Source organism: Chroicocephalus ridibundus, chromosome Z (assembly GCF_963924245.1).
Source record: "Chroicocephalus ridibundus chromosome Z, bChrRid1.1, whole genome shotgun sequence".
NCBI classification, from domain to species: Eukaryota; Metazoa; Chordata; class Aves; order Charadriiformes; family Laridae; genus Chroicocephalus; species Chroicocephalus ridibundus.
In genome coordinates this window covers 29,482,139-29,505,204 of record NC_086316.1, presented here as the reverse complement: position 1 = coordinate 29,505,204, position 23,066 = coordinate 29,482,139, and the positions used below count along the sequence as shown (strand labels likewise).

At 39.4% G+C, this 23,066-nt stretch overlaps 1 protein-coding gene across 2 annotated transcripts in view; it reads right to left on the bottom strand.

Annotated features, from left to right (window-relative positions):
- FBN2 (fibrillin 2) overlaps window positions 1-23,066 on the bottom strand; it is a 174,896-nt gene that overhangs the window by 119,400 nt on the left and 32,430 nt on the right. For both annotated transcript variants that reach the window (XM_063319662.1, XM_063319663.1), the window contains exons 6-7: window positions 14,382-14,579; window positions 1,520-1,645 (exon numbers count right to left, since the gene is read on the bottom strand). In XM_063319662.1, the coding sequence (XP_063175732.1) occupies window positions 1,520-1,645; window positions 14,382-14,579 (324 nt within the window). The remainder of the gene's footprint in view (window positions 1-1,519; window positions 1,646-14,381; window positions 14,580-23,066) is intronic.

Genomic DNA, 23,066 nt, shown 5'->3' with positions numbered 1-23,066 from the left:
GTAAAGTGGCTCTGATTACAAATGTCCCTTTCAGTCACCTTCTTTTGTAGGATTCCTCACTCCACATGGTACCTTCTGGTTTCTCCCTCGATCCTGCAGAAGGCTGTGGAGTTGGGACCATACTGTTCTATTGCTGTACAACTCTTTTTGTATTCTATTTTCTTCAAGGTATGGAGAGATTCTTTTTCCCAGTGTCTCAGCAAGGCTCCTGGTGTTGCCTTACTTCTACAATGATTTAAATGGACCTGCTTTCCCTGTGAACGTGATTGCTCCCTGCAGAGCCCTAAACCTCTGCGCATATGCTGGATACCTCTATTTCTATGCTTGCAGCTCTATTTCTTGCAAACTGTTTCTTGGAAGGTTTTAAAAAGATATAGCCAGGTTTCCCCTAGAAAAACTCATGACAGCAACATCATTGTGTACTGAGCAAAAATTGAAACCAGTCAACATAAAAAAACAGAAGAAGGTGGAGGACAGGACCACAGAAAAATACCTTTGGATATTTTTTTTACTTACTCTTCAGTATTACTTGCAACAACACCAGATGCAACATTTTCACTTATAAAATGTGATTTTCACACTGATTGTATTACTTAATTTTTCTGTGAATTCTGTATTGTAGGTAAAATTACAGAAAACTCTGACTTCTAAAATTGGCTACAAACAATGTATTTGTTTCTAACTGAATAGTGAGTATAATGTAATTTGGTAATATACTTAAATTGCCACCTAACCACAAGTCGAAGCCTTGAACAAGCAATCCTCCCATCTGTATAACTTGAATGTGAAGGTACCCACTGGTTGGGATGAAGTTTGAGAGTTCTGATTTCTTTTGAAGGCATAGCAAATTCACTCAAATCAGTGAAGTCTTCATCAAACCCAGCAATTTTCTATCTCATTACTTTAAACTATACAGAATTGCTGTTCTTAATTGTATCAACATGTTTACTGAATAAACGTGGTCTATTATGGTAGTTCATTAAACTATGCTTATTAAACGTGGTCTATTTGATTTTTTATCTAAAAAAGAAGTACATTTCCTATGTATTTTTTACTTAACCAGGCTCTTCAACACAAACTCTACATAGTGGCAATTTCTTACATCCCTTACCAAAACTGCCACACTTGCTTTTCACACTGTAGTCAGTAGGCTGAAAATACCTACTTATATTAGAATATTTTGGACACGTCTGAGAAAACAAACAAAATCCTAATAACTTAGTTGCAGTTTTATGCTGCTTACAGATGCACTCTGTATCAACAGTTCTAAATTTTGACACAGGATAAACACTTCCTTTACCCATATGAGTCAGACAGAAAAAAACATTTAATGCAAAATATAAACTGCAAAGTAGAAACAGACAATGTTGCAAAGAAGAAATAAAAAGCAAAGTACAATTACGTTACGTCTGTTCAGATCAGACACTGCAACTATTCAGAACCTCTTCTTTCATTACTAAAGCGCTCTAATGTTTTACTTAACCACTTTTTAGGTATGTTTTCTGACATCATCGCTTACCATCACATTTTTGAGTTGCCTCATTCTGTTTGTGACCAGCAGGACATTTGCACTCATATGAACCTACTGTATTAATACAGTTTCCTCCTTGGCAGACTCCAGGGATAGCCTGACATTCATCAACATCTACAAGACAAAAAAGAAGGATTACTTGACATAAGATACAAAATTTCATCATGGCTTTTGCTGATAGACAAGAGAGGTCTGAAATTATTCTTAAAAATAACCATAGCAAACCCGAGCACATTCCATATAAGATATGACAATAACAGCAGTAATGTGGCTCAGACTTTCATGTGTGTTGTTCCATATAAGCTCAAAATGCATTATGTGTATTGACTTATGACTTACGTAGCTTTAAATATTTAATAATTCAAATCTGTACAACTTACTGTTGGTATCCTGGGCCCTCAGATTGTTCCTTATACAGGGCCATAACAAAGCGCAGATTCTTATTTTGAAAGGATCTCTGCCTGTATATATGGACAACCCTCCTGTCCACCTTAACTGGATATGATAATTCTTGCAGGATATTCTTTCCGGACAGAAGTCAAACGGCTCAAGTCAATAGAATATAGGTACTATTTAGACAGGCTAAGTTGTAAGGCAAATGATCTGCATAACTTTATTTACTGAAGTAATAAGTAAGACTAGAATTTCATAGATTTCTTTAGGCTGGACTGTCAATGTTAAATAAATGCTCTTAGAAAATATATTGCCATTTTTACTTTACTTCTTACTTTCAGTAACTTCCTGTTGTATTTTATTATGTGCTACTTCCAGTTCAAATTGTGTTGCATTTTTTGTTCCCCGCTCTCATTTTTTTTTATACATGAAACATCCTGTATTTCTGCAGGTTTTTATACAAAACTATCTTATGACTCAATGTGTAAGTGCAAACGGGCAATTAAAGTAATACCAAGGATCACAGAGGTCTCTGTGAAATAACCAGTGCTAAATCAGATTGAAATTGTTTGTACACAGGGAAAGGGAGAACACGTTCTAGACTAGTGCATCACATACATATTAGATGTGGGTATTTAGCTTCTCAGTAGCTATTTTTAAAAGTTCAGTTAATCTACAGCTATCAGAGAGTTCTGTTATGCACATGAAATTTCACAGGCATCCAAATCTTCATAGAGGAAAGAAGGCTTGGAAGTTTCGTTCCAAAACCTGCAGAAGCTCTTCTGTGAGATTTCAGGTAATATTTCTTGTTAAACAGTTTTCCCTTCCACAGAAGAAGCAACAATAAACTGATTTTGCTAGTTCTCCACACTGTGAAATAGATATAAAGGCAAAATGTCCTTTCCAGGTTGTAGAAAAGGGAGCCACATGACTTCCAAAGAGCTTCTTCTGTGTGGAGGTCAATTTCATACTGTTTTCTCTTCTTGAATTATAATTAAGTATGGAATTCTTACTGACTATTTTTAAATACACTGACTATTTTTAAAAAAATCAATTTTATTTCACTCATTTCTCCATTATAATTAAAATACCTGCTTAAGATTACTACATTTTTAAAGCATTTAGGAAAAATATTTTTCATCTTTCTTTCCCTCAAATTGCTCATTAATGACAAATAAAAAAAGAGTTTTAATCATTTGCCTATTTTTCCATTTTCAGTCAGTTTTTCTGTTAGCTTGCATACATTATGAAATGAAGCAGCTGGTAAACTTTATTTAAGATGCAGAAGAAAGTATTTCTTTCCTCTTCGCGTTCATGTTCATTTTCTTTCTCTCTGCCTCCTCAATTCCATGACAAGCTCTTTGCCACTATGAATGTAAAGAACTGCAAGATGCAGATAGAGTAGGACAAACATATTAATAGTAGAATACAGTACTCCTGAAAAGCCCTTACAGGACACTGAAATTCCACCTGAGTCTGTGCTTTATAGTACTTCCTCAGTGTTTGTTACTCCTGGTATTCATACTATAGATAAAACCTATGATATATGCCTTGTCCATTTATCTGCTTTTTCATAATAATCGCTCATAATCAAGGAAGAAGGCATTTTTTATTTATTGCATTTAAGCCACTGGACTTGGTTTTAAGTACATTTGCTGGAGAAGTCTTCATTTAGTTCCTGGATGGGTACTGATTCAGTCAGCATAGTACCATGTCCAAATGCAACAGTTAGATTGTAAATGGATTAATGACTTTATCAGAGGCATAAACTTTCTGCAAGCATTTTTCTTCTAAATAAGTAAGAACTGGTGCGATCTAGTTTACCTGGAAAGCAAACTTTTCATCTCTGAAGCATTTTAAGGAATTTGGACATGATTTAGCAACACCTAGACAGAAGATGGGTTCCACCATTTATTCACACCCAGCCCACCCAGTAGCTCCCTTCTGGCTAAAACTAATACGGTGTTTGTCTTTTGACCCTTGGGCCTCAAAATGCATTCATCATCCATAGTATGCCTGTGCCTTCTGTCATTTATTAATGCTTATTTAAATTAAGCCAACTGTGTCAGCAGATCAGTGGTTAAAAATAACCACTGTGTATCTTTCATAGTTTTTTAAGTCAAAGATGTCAAGTAATAGTAAATTAATGGCAGTAGCAGCAGGAAATTAATACTTTCCAGAAATAGAAAAGGTATCACTGGAGCCTTGAAATTAACAAAATTTTAAGACCTACCTATTGCATTGATTTCTTTCAACTCCAATCCTATGGTTTTAAAAGGACAAATAAATGTCAAGCTCTGCTGAAGTCTGAAACGTCAATCCCAATTATTGAAAGAATAATTTGGATTAAAAGAAAACACAAACGGTGGGTATCATTATGAAAGGTGAGATCCTGCAAATCTTTGAATCACGTGCACTATCTTACTTTTCTGTGCTAATATCAATCTTAATTTGTGAGGGCTTATATGTTAACTACTCTAAGTCATATTTAAATGTAAAGAGAATAAATATATTCACCTTCAGTCTTAGCTTAAAAACATATATACACACTAGAAGCCTGATGCTTTTTTTGGTCAGTATCACATTTTGATGAAAACCCAAGTTTGTTTTAATATATTACTAGTGTTTGGGAACTGAGAAAAGTCAAAAAGGACAAAAATATTTTCTTAAAAGGGCACACTTTATGAATTGCTTCCTAAATGCCATTTTAAGATGTAAGAGTATTTTTTCTGAAAATACAACAAATTTAAAATTAAGCATATTTTTATTTACTTTTTTATATCTTTGACAGTGAGGCTAAGCCACACAGGAGTTTTAGCATTATTAATTATCCATTTACTCATGCTTTTAAACCCCAACCACTTTAGCACAATAAACTTTTTGCAATAAACAGACAATTAGGGGAATAACTCTCTAGATACAGTTCTGTATACAGAGGTTCAATATGCTACAGATTAGGTAGAATGTTTCCATGTGTTCATAGGCTTGATAATATCTGGCAAATGAAAAAGGGTTCTTTGCTTTTGCGGAGTTTTCTCTGAAAAATGCCTACGGGATTTGCACAGCTAACTTTAAACATGTACCTTTGAAAATACAGCCAAATTCAGCTTCCCTTTCTGATGAGTGGACTGTTTCTCTGAAGAACCAAAAATCTCAGGAAAAATAAATCCTCTCAGAATTTATACACAAATTTTGTGAAATGCTCTTTTTATTTACAGTGGTAGTAATAACAATTACCCAAATTGTTATTTGTACCTAAATACAAATTTTCTCTTGAATTCTACCTATGATATGTATGGGGAATTTCTTTGTAATGGATTTGGCATATGGGAACTTAAAAGTAAACTGGTTGTGAATACAATGGAAAACTGGTGGTTCTTCCTCTGCATCCTAGACAACAGAAATAGTACAAATACAAACATGCAACAGAAATTATACTAAACTTTTTTTTTTCCTGTTTTAATGCTTATTTTCATGATAGCAGAATGGGATCCTAAATGACACTGTTAATACTGTCAGTAAACCAGACACATTAATTTCATGCACTAGATTATCTAAAAATTATCATCTATCACTCTTCATTGTGAATTTGAACCTTCATCTTTCTTCTCTGTTTTGTCCAGTCCATGTCAGTGCCTTTAACATACAGTACAGTATACTCCTACTATAGAAGAGATTTTTTTTTTTTTAATATATTATCTCCTGTAATGGCTATATGTACTTAACAATGTCAGCAATGGTAGCAGGAAGAAAAACCTTCATATTTTCAAAAGCTATTCAGCCAGAACTATTTTTCTCTCCTTAGTGCAAAAAATTAACTGTCTGAAGGGAAAGGGTGTAGCTGAGAAATGGACTGTTGAGGAATGCAGGGAGGAACTGAAAAAACGTCCAACACAGGATTTCTGCCACTATGCTATTCCTAAGGCTGTGTAGCAATGGCAATAAAGTACTTTAAAGTGGAACATTTAAGTTCCTCCAGCCTAAATTCTTCGGAAGAGGGATGTCTGAACAGCTACTATTCCTGTTTAAGCAATGACTGAATAGAAACTGTTGGGGGAAAAAAAAACCACAAACCCAAAACCAACAATTTGAATTTTGATTGGTTTTGCTTCTCTAATTTTTTAAAAGCTGTTCACGGTAATAATGGAATACCAATACTATCCTAATGTTCTATACAAGCGCATTACTCAGAGAACATAGTTTACCCTGAAAAGGTGCTAAAGAGCCATTTAAGATACATTAAGATTGCAACATGCACATCCTGTGAAAAGTCGGAACAACTTTATACTCAATAGTTAAATCTTGTCACACTCCTGTGTGACCTATTTTCCAATAGTAAGCCTTGCAAGTTCTACTGGTTTTGACTTGTTCATATCAACTCCTGAACTAGGCTATCTGCTGATGTAAGCATCTGCATAAAAAATGCCAAGCATTCAAACTATGGACTGAGTGAGCCTGGTCTAATTGATATATGACAAAGATACAGTTTTACTGAATATCGAGGGATTTTGTATTCCTTTAACAAAAGTCTGTAAATCTGATGCCATCAGCAAAATGAAAAGCATTGAAAAGCATTAGCAAGATCCCTGTATTTGTTTCTAAAATCCTCAGAGAAAATATTTAATGTCACCTTTCTATTTAATGAAATGAAGTTTCCTCAGGAGTTACCACACTAGGAGAACAACTATTTCCTGAATTGCTAATACTCCTCTCTTGTTAACTTTTTTGTAGCACACCCCGAGAGCTCCATCTTGGACCCTTTATTTTTTTTTCACAGTTTACCTCTGTGCGGTTGTACCTGCTATTGTTATTGCACAACTCACAGATCTACCACCCTTTACTCCTTCTATTTGGATTAAACTCTCCATTCACCTTTCTCTGCCAGGATGAGTTTGGCACAGAAGCTTTGAGAGCTGATTATATTTGCTTGCAGTATTTCAGTGTAGTAGCAAGTACTTCGGTCCCAATTTGTCTGTTCAGCATACCCTCTGGCTCCCTCCTAGGGTTTCTACTTTAACCGACTGTTGGAGGTGGTTTTTGACCCCCTGTGAACAACACTGCCGTATTGCTTTTTTCTAAAGTTTTCATACCTAGCTGTAGCAAAATCCTGCAGCTTATTTCTACAGACTATGTACCCTAACATGGAGTGTGGAAAGATGAACAGTGTCTCCCCAGTGTCAAGGGCTACTTCCTCCAGTCCCTTCCTCCAGTAGAGTGGTCTGATAATTCAGGATGGAGTAGACAACATGCTGCCAACTGCAAAAACCACAGGACTTAGGTCAGGAAGAATTACCAGTACTCAGAGCTTGAAAGGGACGATCTTGACTGTTGGAAGTAAAGGCAGTGATTTTGTGGAACAAATAAATTCTTTGTCTCTCCTTTTCCATTCAGAAAATCTAACTTTTTTCACCTGTTTCTGCCTTACCATCATCTTTGAACACATTACATGCTAACTCCTGCTGACATAAATACAATCAGATCTTCCTATACAGTAATAGTATGCCAAAATTGTAGCAAAAATGATGGCTGTTTATACTTCCTTTGTTCGTCCATCACACAAAACAGACTACCACATCGTTTCTATGCTTCCCAGTGGAATTCAGCAATGATGTTAACTGCATAACTTAAAAATATTTGCCACACAGAATAAGTTGGCAGAAAAAGAAAACAAAGTATTGTGGGCACGGGTGCTAAAGAGCTCTACTGATCTCTCACATAATTTAAAAGAAGCCCCAGAAGCTATGCCAAGATCAGTTTGGCAGAGAAGTTTTAAGAATTCATTATAACTGGCCAACTTCATCATACAAAGGAGTTTCACTTGGAGATTGCAACCAATGTGCATGCCTTCAGTACGCTGTTTCTGTTTATGACATTGTTATGAAAAGAATGTCTAAAATATACTAATCACTTCAAGATTAACAATAAAATGTAAGCTGTTATACAGAGAGGCCTATTTCTGACATATAAGGAAAAGCGCAATAAAATATTTCTCCTTAGTATAATTTGGATGCTTTAAGTAGTGTAAGCACAGAAAAACAGGAAAGCAAATATTTGAAATGAAGAAAAATTAAGGGATTTATTGTTGCTTAAAACTCATCTAAGTATTTTAAATGAAATAGATGCCTTTGCTAAGATAATACTGTGAGGAGTTCCATAGAAGTGGATTTGAGCTAATAGCTTCAGTTGGAGTTTCAGGTCAACCATACCACTATGTGAATGAAAACTGAAGGAAAAATCCAAAAAGATGTTTCATCAAGTTTTAATTTCTAATAATTAAAAATCTTACAACATCTTGATTTTCTCCCAATTTTTCAACTCAAGTTCATAGAGGACCCTTACCAAGAACACTTATGGAGGAGACCTGAAGTAGAAATCTACCCAAACAATGGACTTTGTTACATTTGTGCAATTTTAAGCCACTGAGCTATGGTGCAGTGTAGGAGAAAGCAGCACTAAGAATAATACTGCAACACATGGCGCCGCAGAATAGATGAAAGAGAAGGAATAGGAAATAAAAGTGAGAAAACAAGGACATTACCTAGCACTTTTGAAGCACTAAAAGAGTAACTTTCCTGAAATATTTTATAACACTACCAGCAACAGCAGCTGCCTGAATCAGGATGTTTTTCATGGAATCACAGACTGGTTGAGGTTAGAAGGGACCTCTGGAGGTCATCTGGTCCCAACCACCCTCCTGTAGCAGGGACATCTAGAGAAAGTTGCCAAGGATCATGTCCATACAGCTTTTGAATGTCTCCAAGGATGGAGACTCCACAACCTCTCTGAGTAACCTGTGCCAGTGCTCAGCCACCCTCACAGTAAGAAAATGTTTCCTGATGTTGAGGAGGCTTTTCCTGTGTTGCAGTTTGTGCCCATTGCTTCTTGTCCTGTCACTGGACTCCACTTAGAAAGAGCCTGGCTCTATTGTCTTTGGACCCTCCCTTGAGCCTTCTCCAGGCTGAAGAGTCCCAGCTTACATAGCCTTTCCTCAGAGTAGAGCTGCTCCTGTCCCTTATATTTGTGGCCCTTCATTGAACTATCTCCAGTAGCTCCATCTTGCTCTTTCTGGGGAGGCCAGAACACAACACAGCACTCCCAAGTGTGGCCTCACCAGTGCTGAAGACAGGGGAAGGATCACCACCCTTGACCTGCTGGCAATACTTTTTTCTTCCACAGCCCAGGGCACCATTAGCTTTCTTTGCTGCAGGGGCACATTGCTGGCTCATGTTCAACCTGGTGTCTACCAGGACCCACAGGTCCTCTTCTGCAATGTTGCTTTCAAGATCATCAGCAGCCAGCAATATTGGTACCTGGGGCTGATCTTCCCCAGGTGCAGAACTTTGCCCTTCTCCTTATTGAAGTTCATGAGGTTCCTGTCAGCCCCTTTCTCCAGCCTGTTGAGGTCCTTCTGGATGGCAGCATGACCCACTGGTATATCAGCCACTCCTCCCAGTTTGGAGTACCTGCAAATTTGCTGAGGATACACTCTGACTCATCATGCAGCCCATGAATGGCGTTAAACGGGACTGTAGCTGGTATCAACCCCTGGGGTACAGTGCTAGTCACTGGCCTCCAACTAGACTCCGCGATGCTGATCACCGCCCTCTAGGCCAGGCCATTCAGCCAGTTTCCCATCCACCTCACCAACTGCTCATCCAGCCCGTACATCCAGCGTCTCACAGGAGACACCGTCAAAGCCCATTTTCTGAATTGCCTAACAGAAATTCTTACTAACACATACAAGCACCCAAACAAATCCACTACTTGGATTTGTTTTCCAATTTTGCTTTTCGTTATGTTGTAAACAGGGAAGTAAAAGTAGAAATTTCTCCAGCACTATAGGGAATCACCTAAATAAAAATTCAGAGCAGATCACTCTAGCCAACTTCATCATTTTGCTAAGAAGGGTCTTAACTCAGTCACAGAGATCTGCTGTGCAGGCAATGCCTGCAGTATCCCAGCCGTGCTGCCCCACAGGGACTGACTGATCAGAGAGGATTTTGCTGTCTTTTTTAATTTATGTCATTGTACAGGTCATAATCAGAACTCAAAGAAGGGCACTGATTTACAGCACCTGATTCCAGCCCCAATACTAACCTGCGTTAACCGCACTGTTCACAGATGCGACGCTCAGCGTAGGGTCACGCTTTGCACAGCCAGGCCGGGCTGGGCCTCCCCTCCCTCCCACTGGGCTGGGGCTGGCTGGGCCGGGCTGCAGGGCAGTGGCCCCGCCAGGCACTGAGCATGGGCACCATGGGGAGGCTGTATGAATTGTAGAATCACAGAATAATAGAATGGTGTACATTGGAAGGGACCTTAAATATCACCTAGTTCCAAACCCCTGCCACAGGCAGGGACATCTCCCACTAGACCAGGCTGCCTGGTCTTGAACATTCCAGAGATGGGGCATCCACAACTCCCCTGGGCAACCTCTTCCAGTGCCTCACCACCATCAGAGTAAAAAATTTCTTCCTCATACTTAATCTAACTCTACCCTCCTCCAGTTTAAAACTGCTACACGTCATCCTATCGCTACACTCTCTGATAAACAGTCCCTCTCCATCTCTCCTGCAGGCCCCCTTCAAGGCTGCTACAAGGTCTCCCTGGAGCCTTCTCTTCTCCAGGCTGAACAACCCCAACTCTCTCAGCCTGCCTTCGTAGGAGAGGTGCTCCAGCCCTCTGATCATCTTCGTGGCCCTCCTCTGTACTTGCTCCAGCAGATCCATGTCCTTCTTGTGCTGAGGACTGCAAAGCTGGACACAGTATTCCAGGCATCTGATCCGAGCGAGCCCGAGGAAGGGTGCCCTGGCAATATCCCCTCCCTTGGGTTGCCAAGGGAAGGAGTGCCTTTCCAGGAACTAGGTGATATCTACTAGGTAGATTATAAGGAATTTTGGAATAGAAGCACAATAGTCCCCACTCGCGGGGTGCATAATTGTTATCCACTTAATAAGTGCCTTATCCTAAAACACATCACTTTGTACCTCAGACTCAGAACCTTATTCTTTCAAGGGGCAGATAGCAGCAGAGGGCCTGACCATGACACAAAATGGTGCAGCGAGCAGGGTTCGAGAATAGCAGCGTGGAGGTTTTTTTGAGTAAGCACGGGGTTCTCCCCTGCCGGCCCTGGTTTCACAATGCTGAGGTCTGAGACCAGTGGTCTGAGTGGGACCCAGTGAAAAGCCACATAAACCTGGCACAGGGAAAAGTTAAAGATGGAAAAGGTAAAGGTACCATCTGTAAGATGTTGTGTGTATGCTGCCATGCTAACTGTAATGAAAAGAAGCAATGGGAAGACAAAAAAAGAGAGAACTGCTTGCTCAAATGGAAAGGTTACAAGAGAAGGTGCAAAGGCACGAGACGCAGCTGATGATGCAAGGTCTAACTCTACAGAAACAGAGAGAAAATGAGAAGAGATTAGAAGATAAAGTAGTACAGATGGTCAGTGCTAACTTGAAGAAACAGGTTGGGACTGTGGATGCCCATAAAGTGCAAGCCCTAACACGAGATCCTGAGCACTGGGACGGGAACGTTGGGAATGGCCCCAATGAGGAGCCAGGTGACTGGCCAGACTATGGTAATGATACTGTGCAAGGAGTCTCTGTTGTTATCAAACATGAGGTAAGTAGGGGAACAGATGGAAGACCTGCCCGGGATGGAGATAAGACCACTTGCCCTTGATCTGTCCAGGTTACAGAGGGAGTCTGGAAAACTGCCCGATAAGTCTGCAATCAAGTGGGTCAAATGAGTTTCATGATGTAGGAGGTGATAGAATAGTTTTCAACCAAGAGGAAGCTCAGGAGGGAAGCTGGACCCGAGGTGTCCCTAAACTGAAGTAAGGAGAATAACCGTGTATTCACACTTGTGCTGCTCAGGAATTGGCTAAGGTATGAGTGTAGTTGGCCGTTGAACGTTTGTTGATCAAAGGGGACACAATAACAACAGGAAAGCTTCAGATGCACCACTGTACCTGATCCCAAACCTCGATGAATTCAGACTGCTCACATGCAGGTTGGGACCCAGCCTTAAACCAATCTAAATTAGTACCACCCATGCAATGCAAAACAGGCATAACAACTGGAGATGGTTCATACACCAACTAACACTAAAAACCAGAACAACAGTGTGCAATGAAGATGTCACCCGACCAATATACCTGAAAGAGGCCAGAACCCTCAAATCCTCAAGTGGGACAAGAAAGATCTCAGAACCAGGCTATGAAACGAAGGTCTAGACCTAGATTTGTCACTAGAATTAATGATTATGAAACGCACTAGCAGTTTTAGCGACCATGGTCCAAGCTTCCCATGAAGCCGGCTGGCGTGGCAAGGATGCAGACCACCTGTCTGCCAACCCATTTTTATAAAGATGCTACAGAGGCTCTAGGTGTCATTGGGTGTGCTATCACCCCACTGGCAGAAAACTAGTAGCTCCCATACCCTGCCTGGTGTCCCGGGTATGGCAGCTTAAACTTTTTGAGTGGGACACCAACGGGGAATCTACATGTCATTATTGGCCCAGGCCCTCATAGATTCCCTGTAAGATGTTTGATTGACACTGGAACCTGAATTTCTTGTTTTCCCTCTGCCTTAATGGCAGCCCTGGGTATGTCTCCCCACGCCTGTGTTCACACTGAAGGAGTGGGCAGCCAACCTCTCATTGTGTCCACTGCCTGCGAGGTGTTGTACGTTCCTGATGAAGAAACATTGCTTTTGTTCCAGACCTAAAACAAGTTCTACAGTGCCAGAAGCCTGGCTGAGGAAGCAGCCTGGGGACAGCCCTGGCCAAAATAAATTTCCACTGGGGCACACACGGTCAACTGACTGGCAAGACTTTTCTGCCTGGACTGCCCCTGCCAAATCTCTTGACTTCCCTGGGACTGCAGGCTGGGCAAGGAGTATCTTTTAACCACGAAGGGATTTAAACAAGGCTTCCTTCTGAGCATGTGTAAGAACATCTGGAGCATTCAGACTCCTGACAACACCCTAAAATTTCCCCACAAGAGGGTTGAGGGGTAATCGTCTGGCCTTTCCCCACGGAAACTATTTTCTTTTCTGTTCTGCAGGAATGTCATGGATTAATTCATCACTCAGAATGGCGTCATTTGGTTCAGTTACATGGTACATGGTCCTTGTATTTTACTCGGGCCCCATTGCCAGCACAGTGGGGATACTAGGTGGTGTGAATTGACTTACTGGAGGGAGGAGAGGTTTGCCCGTAGTGACCAGGTCAGCATGGGCTCACGTAGGTTTTTTGAATTTCTGGTGCTGCTGTTCAGCATGCAGCACCATACCTCTAAGATGGAGGCCATAAATGACACTATCCTCAGCGGCGACCTAGACCAGGAACTATTCTGAAAGGGCTTGGTGTAGAGTTGCTACTGGCAGCATCTGGCCAACCAGCTGCATATTGAGCAGCATCACAGGCGCCTGAACCATGCCAATATGAGGTGGCTTGGCCTTTTTTTCCTGATGGCCGTTAGCACAGCCCCACAGCCAGATGCTTCCACTCAGGAAGGGCCTAAAAGTGATGTGGTCTTGCAAATGGTAATGAGTTTTGCGTGAGATGTGGGCACTAACGATGGTACATTTTCTGCCTTTAAAGCCACTCCGACATCAGCTGAGAGCTCACCTTTACACCTTTATGGCCCAGGCACTGACATATCAGAATTAATAGCAAACACTTCCAAAACAGCAGGTCCCCTCAATACCACTGAAGGTGTACAGGTGTGTTGTATACCTCTAGCTTGAGGTCCCGTGCTCTTGAGTCCAAATGACAGTGAAGGCTGCCTGGAAGGGGTAAATAGCTGGATGACCAACACCAATACTCGGGACTGGGACTGGATCACCACTAGCACTGAATTTAATTTAACCCACTTTAATGCATCGAATCTCTTGTTTCCTATACAATGCAAGATTGTGACATGACAGACACAGACGAAACATGCAACGGTACTCTGTGGGACACTGTTTGGTTGAATTCAGAAGCAGTAAAACAGCGACTCCCACACTTTTCCAAGTTCTTGGTTTCCACCAATACAAGATGTTCCCTGGTACATCCACTTAGGACAAAAACAAAATCTAACCAAGTGCAGTGAATTACTACTCTAAGGTCAAAAAGTCCAAACTCATTGACCCACTTCAAGAGAAATGGGCCCTCTGGTCTCATACTATACATCAAGCTTTATTCACGTAGGAAAAGAATGCTGCAGGATGATACAGATGCCCCCCAGGTATGGCATGGCAGTGCCATGAATATGCCTATCCCAACTTTAATTGGTGGAGAAATGAAACCTGGGAAAATGCCTATCAACAGCAAAGCATATCCGAATTTATCAAAAGTAAAGACACAGAACACACACAAGGAAAACAGTGATGTTGTTTTAAGTGGACACAAGGATTTCAGGGTGCATATCAGCAACACAATGGTCATACACAATTTAAACCATAAGACTTACCTTGACATGCTCCAGTGCGAATATTAGGGATGAAGCCACGACGACATGGCTGAGGCTGAGCAGGGCACATTTCACAGGGGTGACCCCATGCACGCCCAATGGTTGCACAGCAGAGGGTTTTTGTGCAAACAATCCCAGTTAGCTGGCCCTGACACATCTGGTTGTTAACTTGTGTGAAACACGGGCCTGTTCTGTAATCTGGAAAAAAGGAAATTATACAAGACAGTCTGTATTATACAAGACAGTTTACTACTAACTATAGAAAGAATCAATTTTTAACCCAGTAGATACCGGTATTAAGAAAATTCCAAGAGGACCTGGAAATTTAAGTTACGTTACTGCTTACAGAAGTAGCATGACACCTTCCACTGGAGGTAATGATTCTCACAATGTTATCTTACCTTTCAATTTATTTTTCTGATAGATGCAAGTAATGAAAGCAGCTGGACTCAAACCTGATCTGTGTATTCACAATGTAGCCAGTAAAATCCAAAACAAGTGAAGAGTTTTACAAACAAACAAGCCACCAAGCGATCAAAAGATCAGATCAGATTAAGCAAACAAGGACTGGGAACTGTTTTTCTTGTTACCAAGTTACTTCATGGGAGGGAACTCCAGACCACATCAGCCACCTATTTTTTCACTCCACATTGATCAAGGTCCATGCCAGTGACTGTCACAGAATCAACATTCCTCCTGGAACATTTAGTGCAAAATAGTGCTACCTATGAACGCTATTTGGTAAACCACCATTTATTTTCAGAGGAATAACATGAGATAACACAACCTATGCAAGCTATATTGAGTACACAATATAGCATACAAACTATATGAAAATATAGTCCTAGTCAAATTCCTGTAAATAGCTACCTCATTAAGGTTCAACCTGTATAAAAAGAAAGATTTTTTGACCTTATGAGGCAACACAAACTGGGAACAAAAATTAACTGAAATTCTTTAGGAACAAATGAGAAACAGATGGATGCTTTAAGCCAGATTTCATATCCTTACAGAAACTTTAAGAGGGGGGAAAAAAAAGAATAAAATGCAAAGCTTCCACTCAGACTCAGTCATATGAAAGAATGTGTAACAGTGGGGTTACGGCTGCACTCCCTGCTATCCTGTCCAATTCTCCTTTTTTTCCTACTGAAAACAGACTCCAGTACTGATATGTGAGTCACACACTGTCTTCCGCACATCTTCATTAGTGTGCAGTTGGTCTTACAATGAAGGTAAAAAATGTGACAATCGATGCCTTCTAGAATTCAATACTTCCACCCTGAAGAATAAAAATAAGAGCTTTGCTGTGTTTGGAAAGGGAGAAAATGGTCTTCCCAGTGAGACCTCAGTCTTCTTTCTTTCTTCCCAGTGAAACTTTAAAAGTTTTCTTTGCAATAAGACACAAGACTCTTAAAGTAAAAGCTTGCTCAAATAGAAATAAATGTGCTGCTCCCTATCTTTCATAAGGTTCATTCAGGTATCGGTCCAGGAAAGACTTTTGCAAGCTGTTATTTATACACATTGGCAGTTAATTTCAACTGGCTGTTGACTTTAAATAAAGTTAAGCAAGTACATGACTATCCCCAACAAAAATGCCTAACAATAGAAGGAGATTAAAAGATCTTAAATACTTGGTAAGGATTGTGAGTTTTAATCTTTCTTGATTTTCATTAGAAAATGACCTTCAGAGTTTTACCTTTGAGCTTCCCCTGTGTCCATCAAGTGACAAAGATGGAACTTTTAGTAAAACATGTACATCATAAAAAGAAAATCCTGTTGATTAGAAAACGGTTTCAGTGACCTTTCATCTAACATGCTGGAGGACAAGCAGCTTTACAATGGTCTCAGTTTAATTACGTCCAAGGCCCTTGCCAAATCAGAGAGAGCTGAACTTATAAAATACAGATCCTGATGACTGATAGCAGAAGACAGTGATCTCATCAAGCTATAGCCTCATATGAGAATGACAAATATTTGAAACACAAACTCCAACCATCAAAGATTTAAATTCCAGTAACTCACAGTAATCTTGTCTGGATTTTAGTTAAGGGATAACGGTAAGGAAAAGACTCCATCACAGATTATGACTGTATACTTCTTTCACATAAAGTTTACTCAGGTGTCACAAAGATTGAGGGTAATACGTGATAGACTGCATTTAACCTGCAAATCATCAGCAATGGTCAGCCTGCTATCAGAAGAAAAACAGAACTGCTCAGAATTTAACAACTGAAAGAAATTGAGTTAAATCCTGATTCTGGTGAAAACAAATAGGAATTTGGCTATTGAATTCCACTAAAACACTATTAAATTCTTGGGAAACAGTACTATGTTCTTCAGCAAATAGCTGTATTATAATTTATTGCCCAATATTATCTGTAAAAGCATTCTCTATGTCACACGGTGAAAGTAATAAGCTTCATATGCATGGAAAAAGCTTTTAGAACTGCTCAGTGAGCAGGCTCCCATTCTAATGTCAACTGAATTATATACACTGCTGATATGATAGTAATACAAGTGCTTAAAGAGAGACCACTTGTTTCATTTTCTCATTAATGACAATGATTAAAGTAGAAATAATAGGCAGATTCTGGGAAAGTCTGTGGTCTACTCTGTGTATTGAGAGATGATAGTTTGACTGTAACCTGCACATTGCAGATTTTTTGCCTATGTGTTGATTACAGTCAGGTCAATAAAGATTGAGTCTTTCCTGAAAATTAAGGTTGATTTTAGACTCCTCATGAATGAGATCCTCAAAAACATGAAGACGAAAAAGACAAAAGCATATGTGTGTAGGTAAACCTGAAAAGACCATTTATGAGCCACTAGCAACATTGAGAGTCCCATTATAAAATATAATCACTGTCAGAGGAAAGTGAGATTTCCAGTACTGTAAGGCCATGTATGCGAGTCAGATCAATCCCATGCATAAATGCAGGTTGGGCAGAGAATGAATTGAGAGCAGCCCTGAGGAGAAGGACTTGGGGGTGAAGTGGATGAGAAGGTCAATATGAGCGAGCAATGTGTGCTCACAGCCCAGAAAGCCAACCACATCCTGCCCTGTATCAAAAGAAGTGTGGCCAGCAGGTCAAGGGAGGTGATTCTGCTCCTCTAGTGCTCTCTCAGGAGGAGTCCCTGCAGTACTGCATCCAGTTCTGGGGCCCCCAACATAAGAAGGACATTGACCTGTTGGAGTGAGTCCAGAGGAGGGCCATGAAGATGATGAGAGGGCTCACTTCTCCTATGAAGGCAGGCTGAGAGAGTTGGGGTTTTTCAGCCTGGAGAAGAGAAAGCTTTGGGAAGACGACATCAGCCTTTCACTACTTAAAGGGGGCCTACAAGAAAGCTGGAGAGGGACTTTTTACAAGGGCATGTAGCAGTAGGATGAGGGATAATGGCTTCAAACTGGAAGAAGGCAGATTTAGATTGGATATCAGGAAGAAATTTCTCATTCTGAGGGTGGTGAGGCACTGGAACAGGTTGCCCAGAGAAGTTGTGGGTGCCCTATCCCTGCAAGTGTTCAAGACCAGGCTGGATGGGGCTATCAGCAACCTGGTCTAGTGGGAGGTGTCCCTGCCCATGGCAGGGGGGGTTGGAACTATATGATCTTTAAGGTCCCTTCCAACCTAAACCATTCTATGATTCTGTGATCTCTGGATCCACACAGATCTGTATGGGAATACCAAATCCTGTCCTAATTATGAAGTTGTATTCTGCATCAGCCCAGGTAGGCATGGATGTATTCCTGGAGTGCTACCGAATGTGCATGATGACAAGCATGATGGCTGGTCATGCGTACCTTATTCCATGCACTCAAAAGGAGTCCAGATCTCCATGGGTGAATGCCCCATATAATGAAATCAAATACTGATGTATTATGCATCTCTAAAATTTCCAAAGCTTTCACCAGGACTGATAATCTTGACATCCCAGATCAGTCTGGAATTCCTATTCAGAAAATAAGTGGTTCTTCTGGACTGCATTGTACTTCTACTGCATGTGTTCTCTAAGCTACGCTTTTTAATAGGACCAACCTTCAGATAACATGAAGCAATTACAGTAGGAGTACAAATACAAATTATGTATTTTTCTGTTCAGTGGTTGGTGATCCATAGGAATATTCTGGCCAAAGATCTGTGGTAAGAAGTTTGGAATTCAATCAGATAAGATTAAACTTGGAACTTAAACTTGAGTTGTGAATTGCATATTCCACTACCTTCTTGTAAAGCATAAGATGATTATGTGTATACTCTATCAACCCTAGTAATGAAAAGTTCAGTTTGGAGGCTTTGTTTGAAAGAAAGAGTAGAGAATATAACCAGACTACAAAGCAACTTCCAGGTCTGCAGGTGGTCATCTAAAAATCTGACTACTAAGACTTAAACAGTAGAAGAACAAATGAAACTATTATTAAATTTTTGGGCAGATTTACAAATAATAAAAAAATCAACCCAAAATGCTGAGATGCTGAATGATACTTCAGAGTAATGACATATAAGCAACAGATGCTGAGCTCCTAAGAGAATGTGCACCTCCTATAATCTTGGGCTACAGAAGCAGAAACCTAGCAGCAGATCGTTTCCAGATAGCAACAGGGAAGTAACCTGCTATCTGCACCCAGCAAGAATAGTTCTTTGCACAGCTATGGCAATTGCATTTCAAATGGGATGACGGAAAACTGGAAAAACTACAGAAAGAGTCAGAAGCAAAATTTAACATCTTGGAAACATCCTTTGGAAACATCTTTCACCCTTCTGGAAACATCCTTAATATTTTAAAATATTGCAATTAAAAATATTATCCATAACAAATGTATCAATTTTAAACACCTTTGTCCATTCAGTTTATCCAAAATGAAGTCCAAAGGTAAAGAGTCTGAGTAGTGGCTGGTATTTTATTCTTAGAGGAAAATGTAAGATCTCACAATATGAAGTGAAAGCAGGCATGTTAAAGTACAGCTGTTTACGTAGAGGTCTCTAGTCACATAGTGTATTTTTACTTAGGGGAAGCAAACACACTAAAACTAGTCACTATTCAGAAGATAATTTGTAGTTTCAAATGAAGCTGTGGATTTGATTCGGAAATAGCCATGTGAGATTCCACGGTTTGTTGTACACAGGCAGTCACACTACATTATTATAACGGTTCATCTGACCTTAAAAACCCTGAGTTTGTGAATCAATCAGCTTTTCCATGTTGGTTTTCTTGTCTTATTGTTAGGTGTTTCTTCATTTGTTCCTTTCCCAGCATTGCTGCTGGAGTAATTTTGCCAGAAAGAACATATGTTAGAACATGTGTTATAAATCATTTGTTGCTTAGAAAGGGTAACTGCTTTGGTGAAAGAAAGTGATTTTCAGCACATACATGTTACTCATTTTTTTAACCTCAGAAAATTATGTTCAATATTGTTCAATATGCACAGTGACTTGAATAATGACAACCTTTATCAACAATCCAAATTGTTAATATAATTAAATTTATTAAGAAGTACTTTGTTCTTGGCATCAACATTAAAAAAACCCTGGAAATAGCATACTGGACTTCTAAATTTAACTATACTGCAGCATTTCTATTCTTTCTTAGAAGTGTGCATTCTGTATTCACAAATGGGACTACCCAACTATCACAGTTCTTGGGATTTTTTTCATTAATTCCTTTTAAAAAAATTATAAGTAGATTCTAACTCTACCTGTAACTTAAAAAGGCTATTTGACTGGGAGCCTGCCACAAGGATTAGAAACGTAAGACTTCTAGTGTTGGGTATGGTCCAATATCCATCTATTTTGTTTTTCTTTCTGTACCTCTGGCCAAAACCAGATGATTCAGACGAAGGTGTAAAAAGCCTGCTGCAAGTAGACATGGGATAATCTGTCTGCCACACTAAGTTTCCTCCTGGACCCTAACACCCACTAACTCAAAACCTGAAACACAATGTTTAACATCCCAACTACCATTTGTTGTCATTCAGGCCAAAACATTAAAATATTTTGCTACACATGTAAGGATCCAACTTCTATCTGAGTTTTGTCACAGTCTTAGCCTCCACAGTTTCATACTGTGTTAACTAACTAGTCCTACCTGTTAAAATTTTACCTCTTCTCAGGTAACTAAAAAGAGAAAAAGTGAGACATGAAGAAAAAGAAAAGAGGCACCTAGACATGTTGGAATGTCTATAGCAAATTATCTGTAAGAATACAAAAACTTGAAGTTTCTTTTCATGGGAAAGCACAGACTGAAATATTAACTGAAGGCTCACAATACCAAAATACTGTTTCTGTGTCAAGCCCAACAGTATTATTCATGGTACAGTGGCAGTCTCCAGCACCTATGCAAAGCCTGTGTAAAAGCTCCGTAAGGGTAAAAGGACACAGACTGCAGTGCTGGAGCAGCATATTATCACAAATCCTATATTTCATGTCTGTAAGTGCTAGAAAGATTAGCAGGAAGGAACTGTAAAGTCTCTTCCATCATTTTATTTAAACAAGACCCCATAGAACCATAACTAAATAAGCAAGCCATGTGTGTGGAAGTAAATACTTTTAACTATAAGCTATTTTGAATATCGATACTTCTATTGTTAAAAATAAAATACTGAAAACATTAAGCATGTTGATCAGTATGAACCACATGAGTGAGTAAAAGAGGAAGTCTGAGATATGCCCTCCCACCCCTGTCAATTAAGGAACAAAACTTAATACTTGATAAATCCGTTTCTCTTCCTTACAAAAACTTTTCAGAACTTCTGTCCCATAATTATGATTTCACAAATATTAATGAAGGGATGAGAAAGCAAGTCATTCCAACTTCTACCACCTAACTTACAGGCTCAAGTATAGTAAACAGCCTGTTGTTATTAATCACACCTCAAAAATCCATTGCACACATCAGGGTTATTAGATAAACAACCTCACACATGGGACCTGAATGCTGGAAAGTAGTACTTGCTATTAGGGTTACCAGGAACTTTGTTCCCCTCCAAAAGAAAAATTAGCACAGTGGGTGGAAGCCAAGGAGACTGGACTCCATGTCCGGGAACCTTCAGAGTGGAGAGATTAAGTCTATATTGGCAAAGATCGAAAGTTAAATTCACATTACTAGGAGATGTTCCAACATGAAACATGCTGGAGAAGCAACTGTCTTTATTAAATTTCTGATAGGATGCTGTGGCAAATTTCCCCATAATTTCCACAAACATTCAGAGGTCTGCAGAAACCTGAAAGTTATTTTTGGTGCTTGTTGCAGCACCTGCTCCTTGATTACCGATGAGATTTTTCAAAGCAGCTGTACCTGAATTTTTCCCTTTGCAATATGAAATCTAAATGTTTCAATAATTAAATGTATAATTGAGCTCCATCTTCCTGCAATGGGAAATCCCACAACGTGTGGCTCCTACCATAGTATCAGCAGGACTGGAGCAGCAAGGCATACCCCGTTCTCCTACTGATTCTGCATAAATGACAGCATTGCCCAGACCTTGTGTTTCCAAAAAATGGGAGATCAGGGCTTTCTTTGATTAACTTTTCATCTGAGTATGAAAGGGTTGGTAATACTCATAGTTGTACTTTAGTTCAGACCACAAATCTGAAATGTATGCATATGCAAATATTATTCTTCTTGTTCAACTCCAACATCTGCAGATCATAAGTCACAGTATGCAAAAAGATATTTAAACATTACAAAGGTACATATGTTTGTTTTATTAAAGATTATCTAAAATTGTTTTTCCTTCAATATTTTAATCATCCTAATATGGAAAATTGTTCTTTTTGCAGTAATGCTTAGCTGCCAACACTGAGGGTTCACCATAAGGGAGGTTTCAAAGGTAACATGAAGTTAGATGAATTGTACTGATTCAGGCTTGATATAAATAAAAAGCATTTTTGTCAAAGGTGACATCCAACAAGTTACGGAAAAAAAGATTGTTGGCTGAAAACGAGAGCTAGTCTCTTGGAAAATAAAAGAGACTTGGCAAAGCTATTAATTTCTGTTGGAAAAAATAGTCTATGGGCAGTACAACTAGTTAGACTAAGAAGTTCACATAAACCGAAGCTGAATAGTAAGGTTTGAGCCTCCTTAACCCCCAATTATTTTTTTTTTAAAGAAAACTTATACGTCAAATCCTTAATTATTTAACACAGTTAAGTTTGTGATTAATGAAAACAATGAACACCAAAGTTTTTAAAACATTTTAAAGTACAGATAATTCAAAATTGAGACACATCCACAGAAGGTTCTTTAGTCATTGTCTGAAGCAATGTTTTTTTTACAAAATTTATTTTGATATGTAATAGTGAAGAAGAGCAGTTTAGTTGAAAAAGGTTTTGAACATTTATGTTAAATATATTCATAAGGGCTTGAACAATTTTGTACAGACGACAGCTTTCGTTTTCAGGTTGAGTTTTTACTACTGTTCTACTGGTCCCACATAACCATTTCTGACCAGCTCCCGCAATGCAATACTTTCCATCACACAAACTCCTGTGACTGATTAGGCAACTTAATATACACATTGCAATTAAAAGGGAGTGGAAGGCAGCTCTAAATGAAAGAAGAAAAAAAAGGATGTTTAATGAAACAGTGTATGTGGGGTTTGCAGCTTTTAGCAAAATTCCAGTTTCCACCAGTACTGCTGTCATGTCAATTCTAAGCACATTATCATTTTCCTCTTGCTGGAACAGTGAAAGC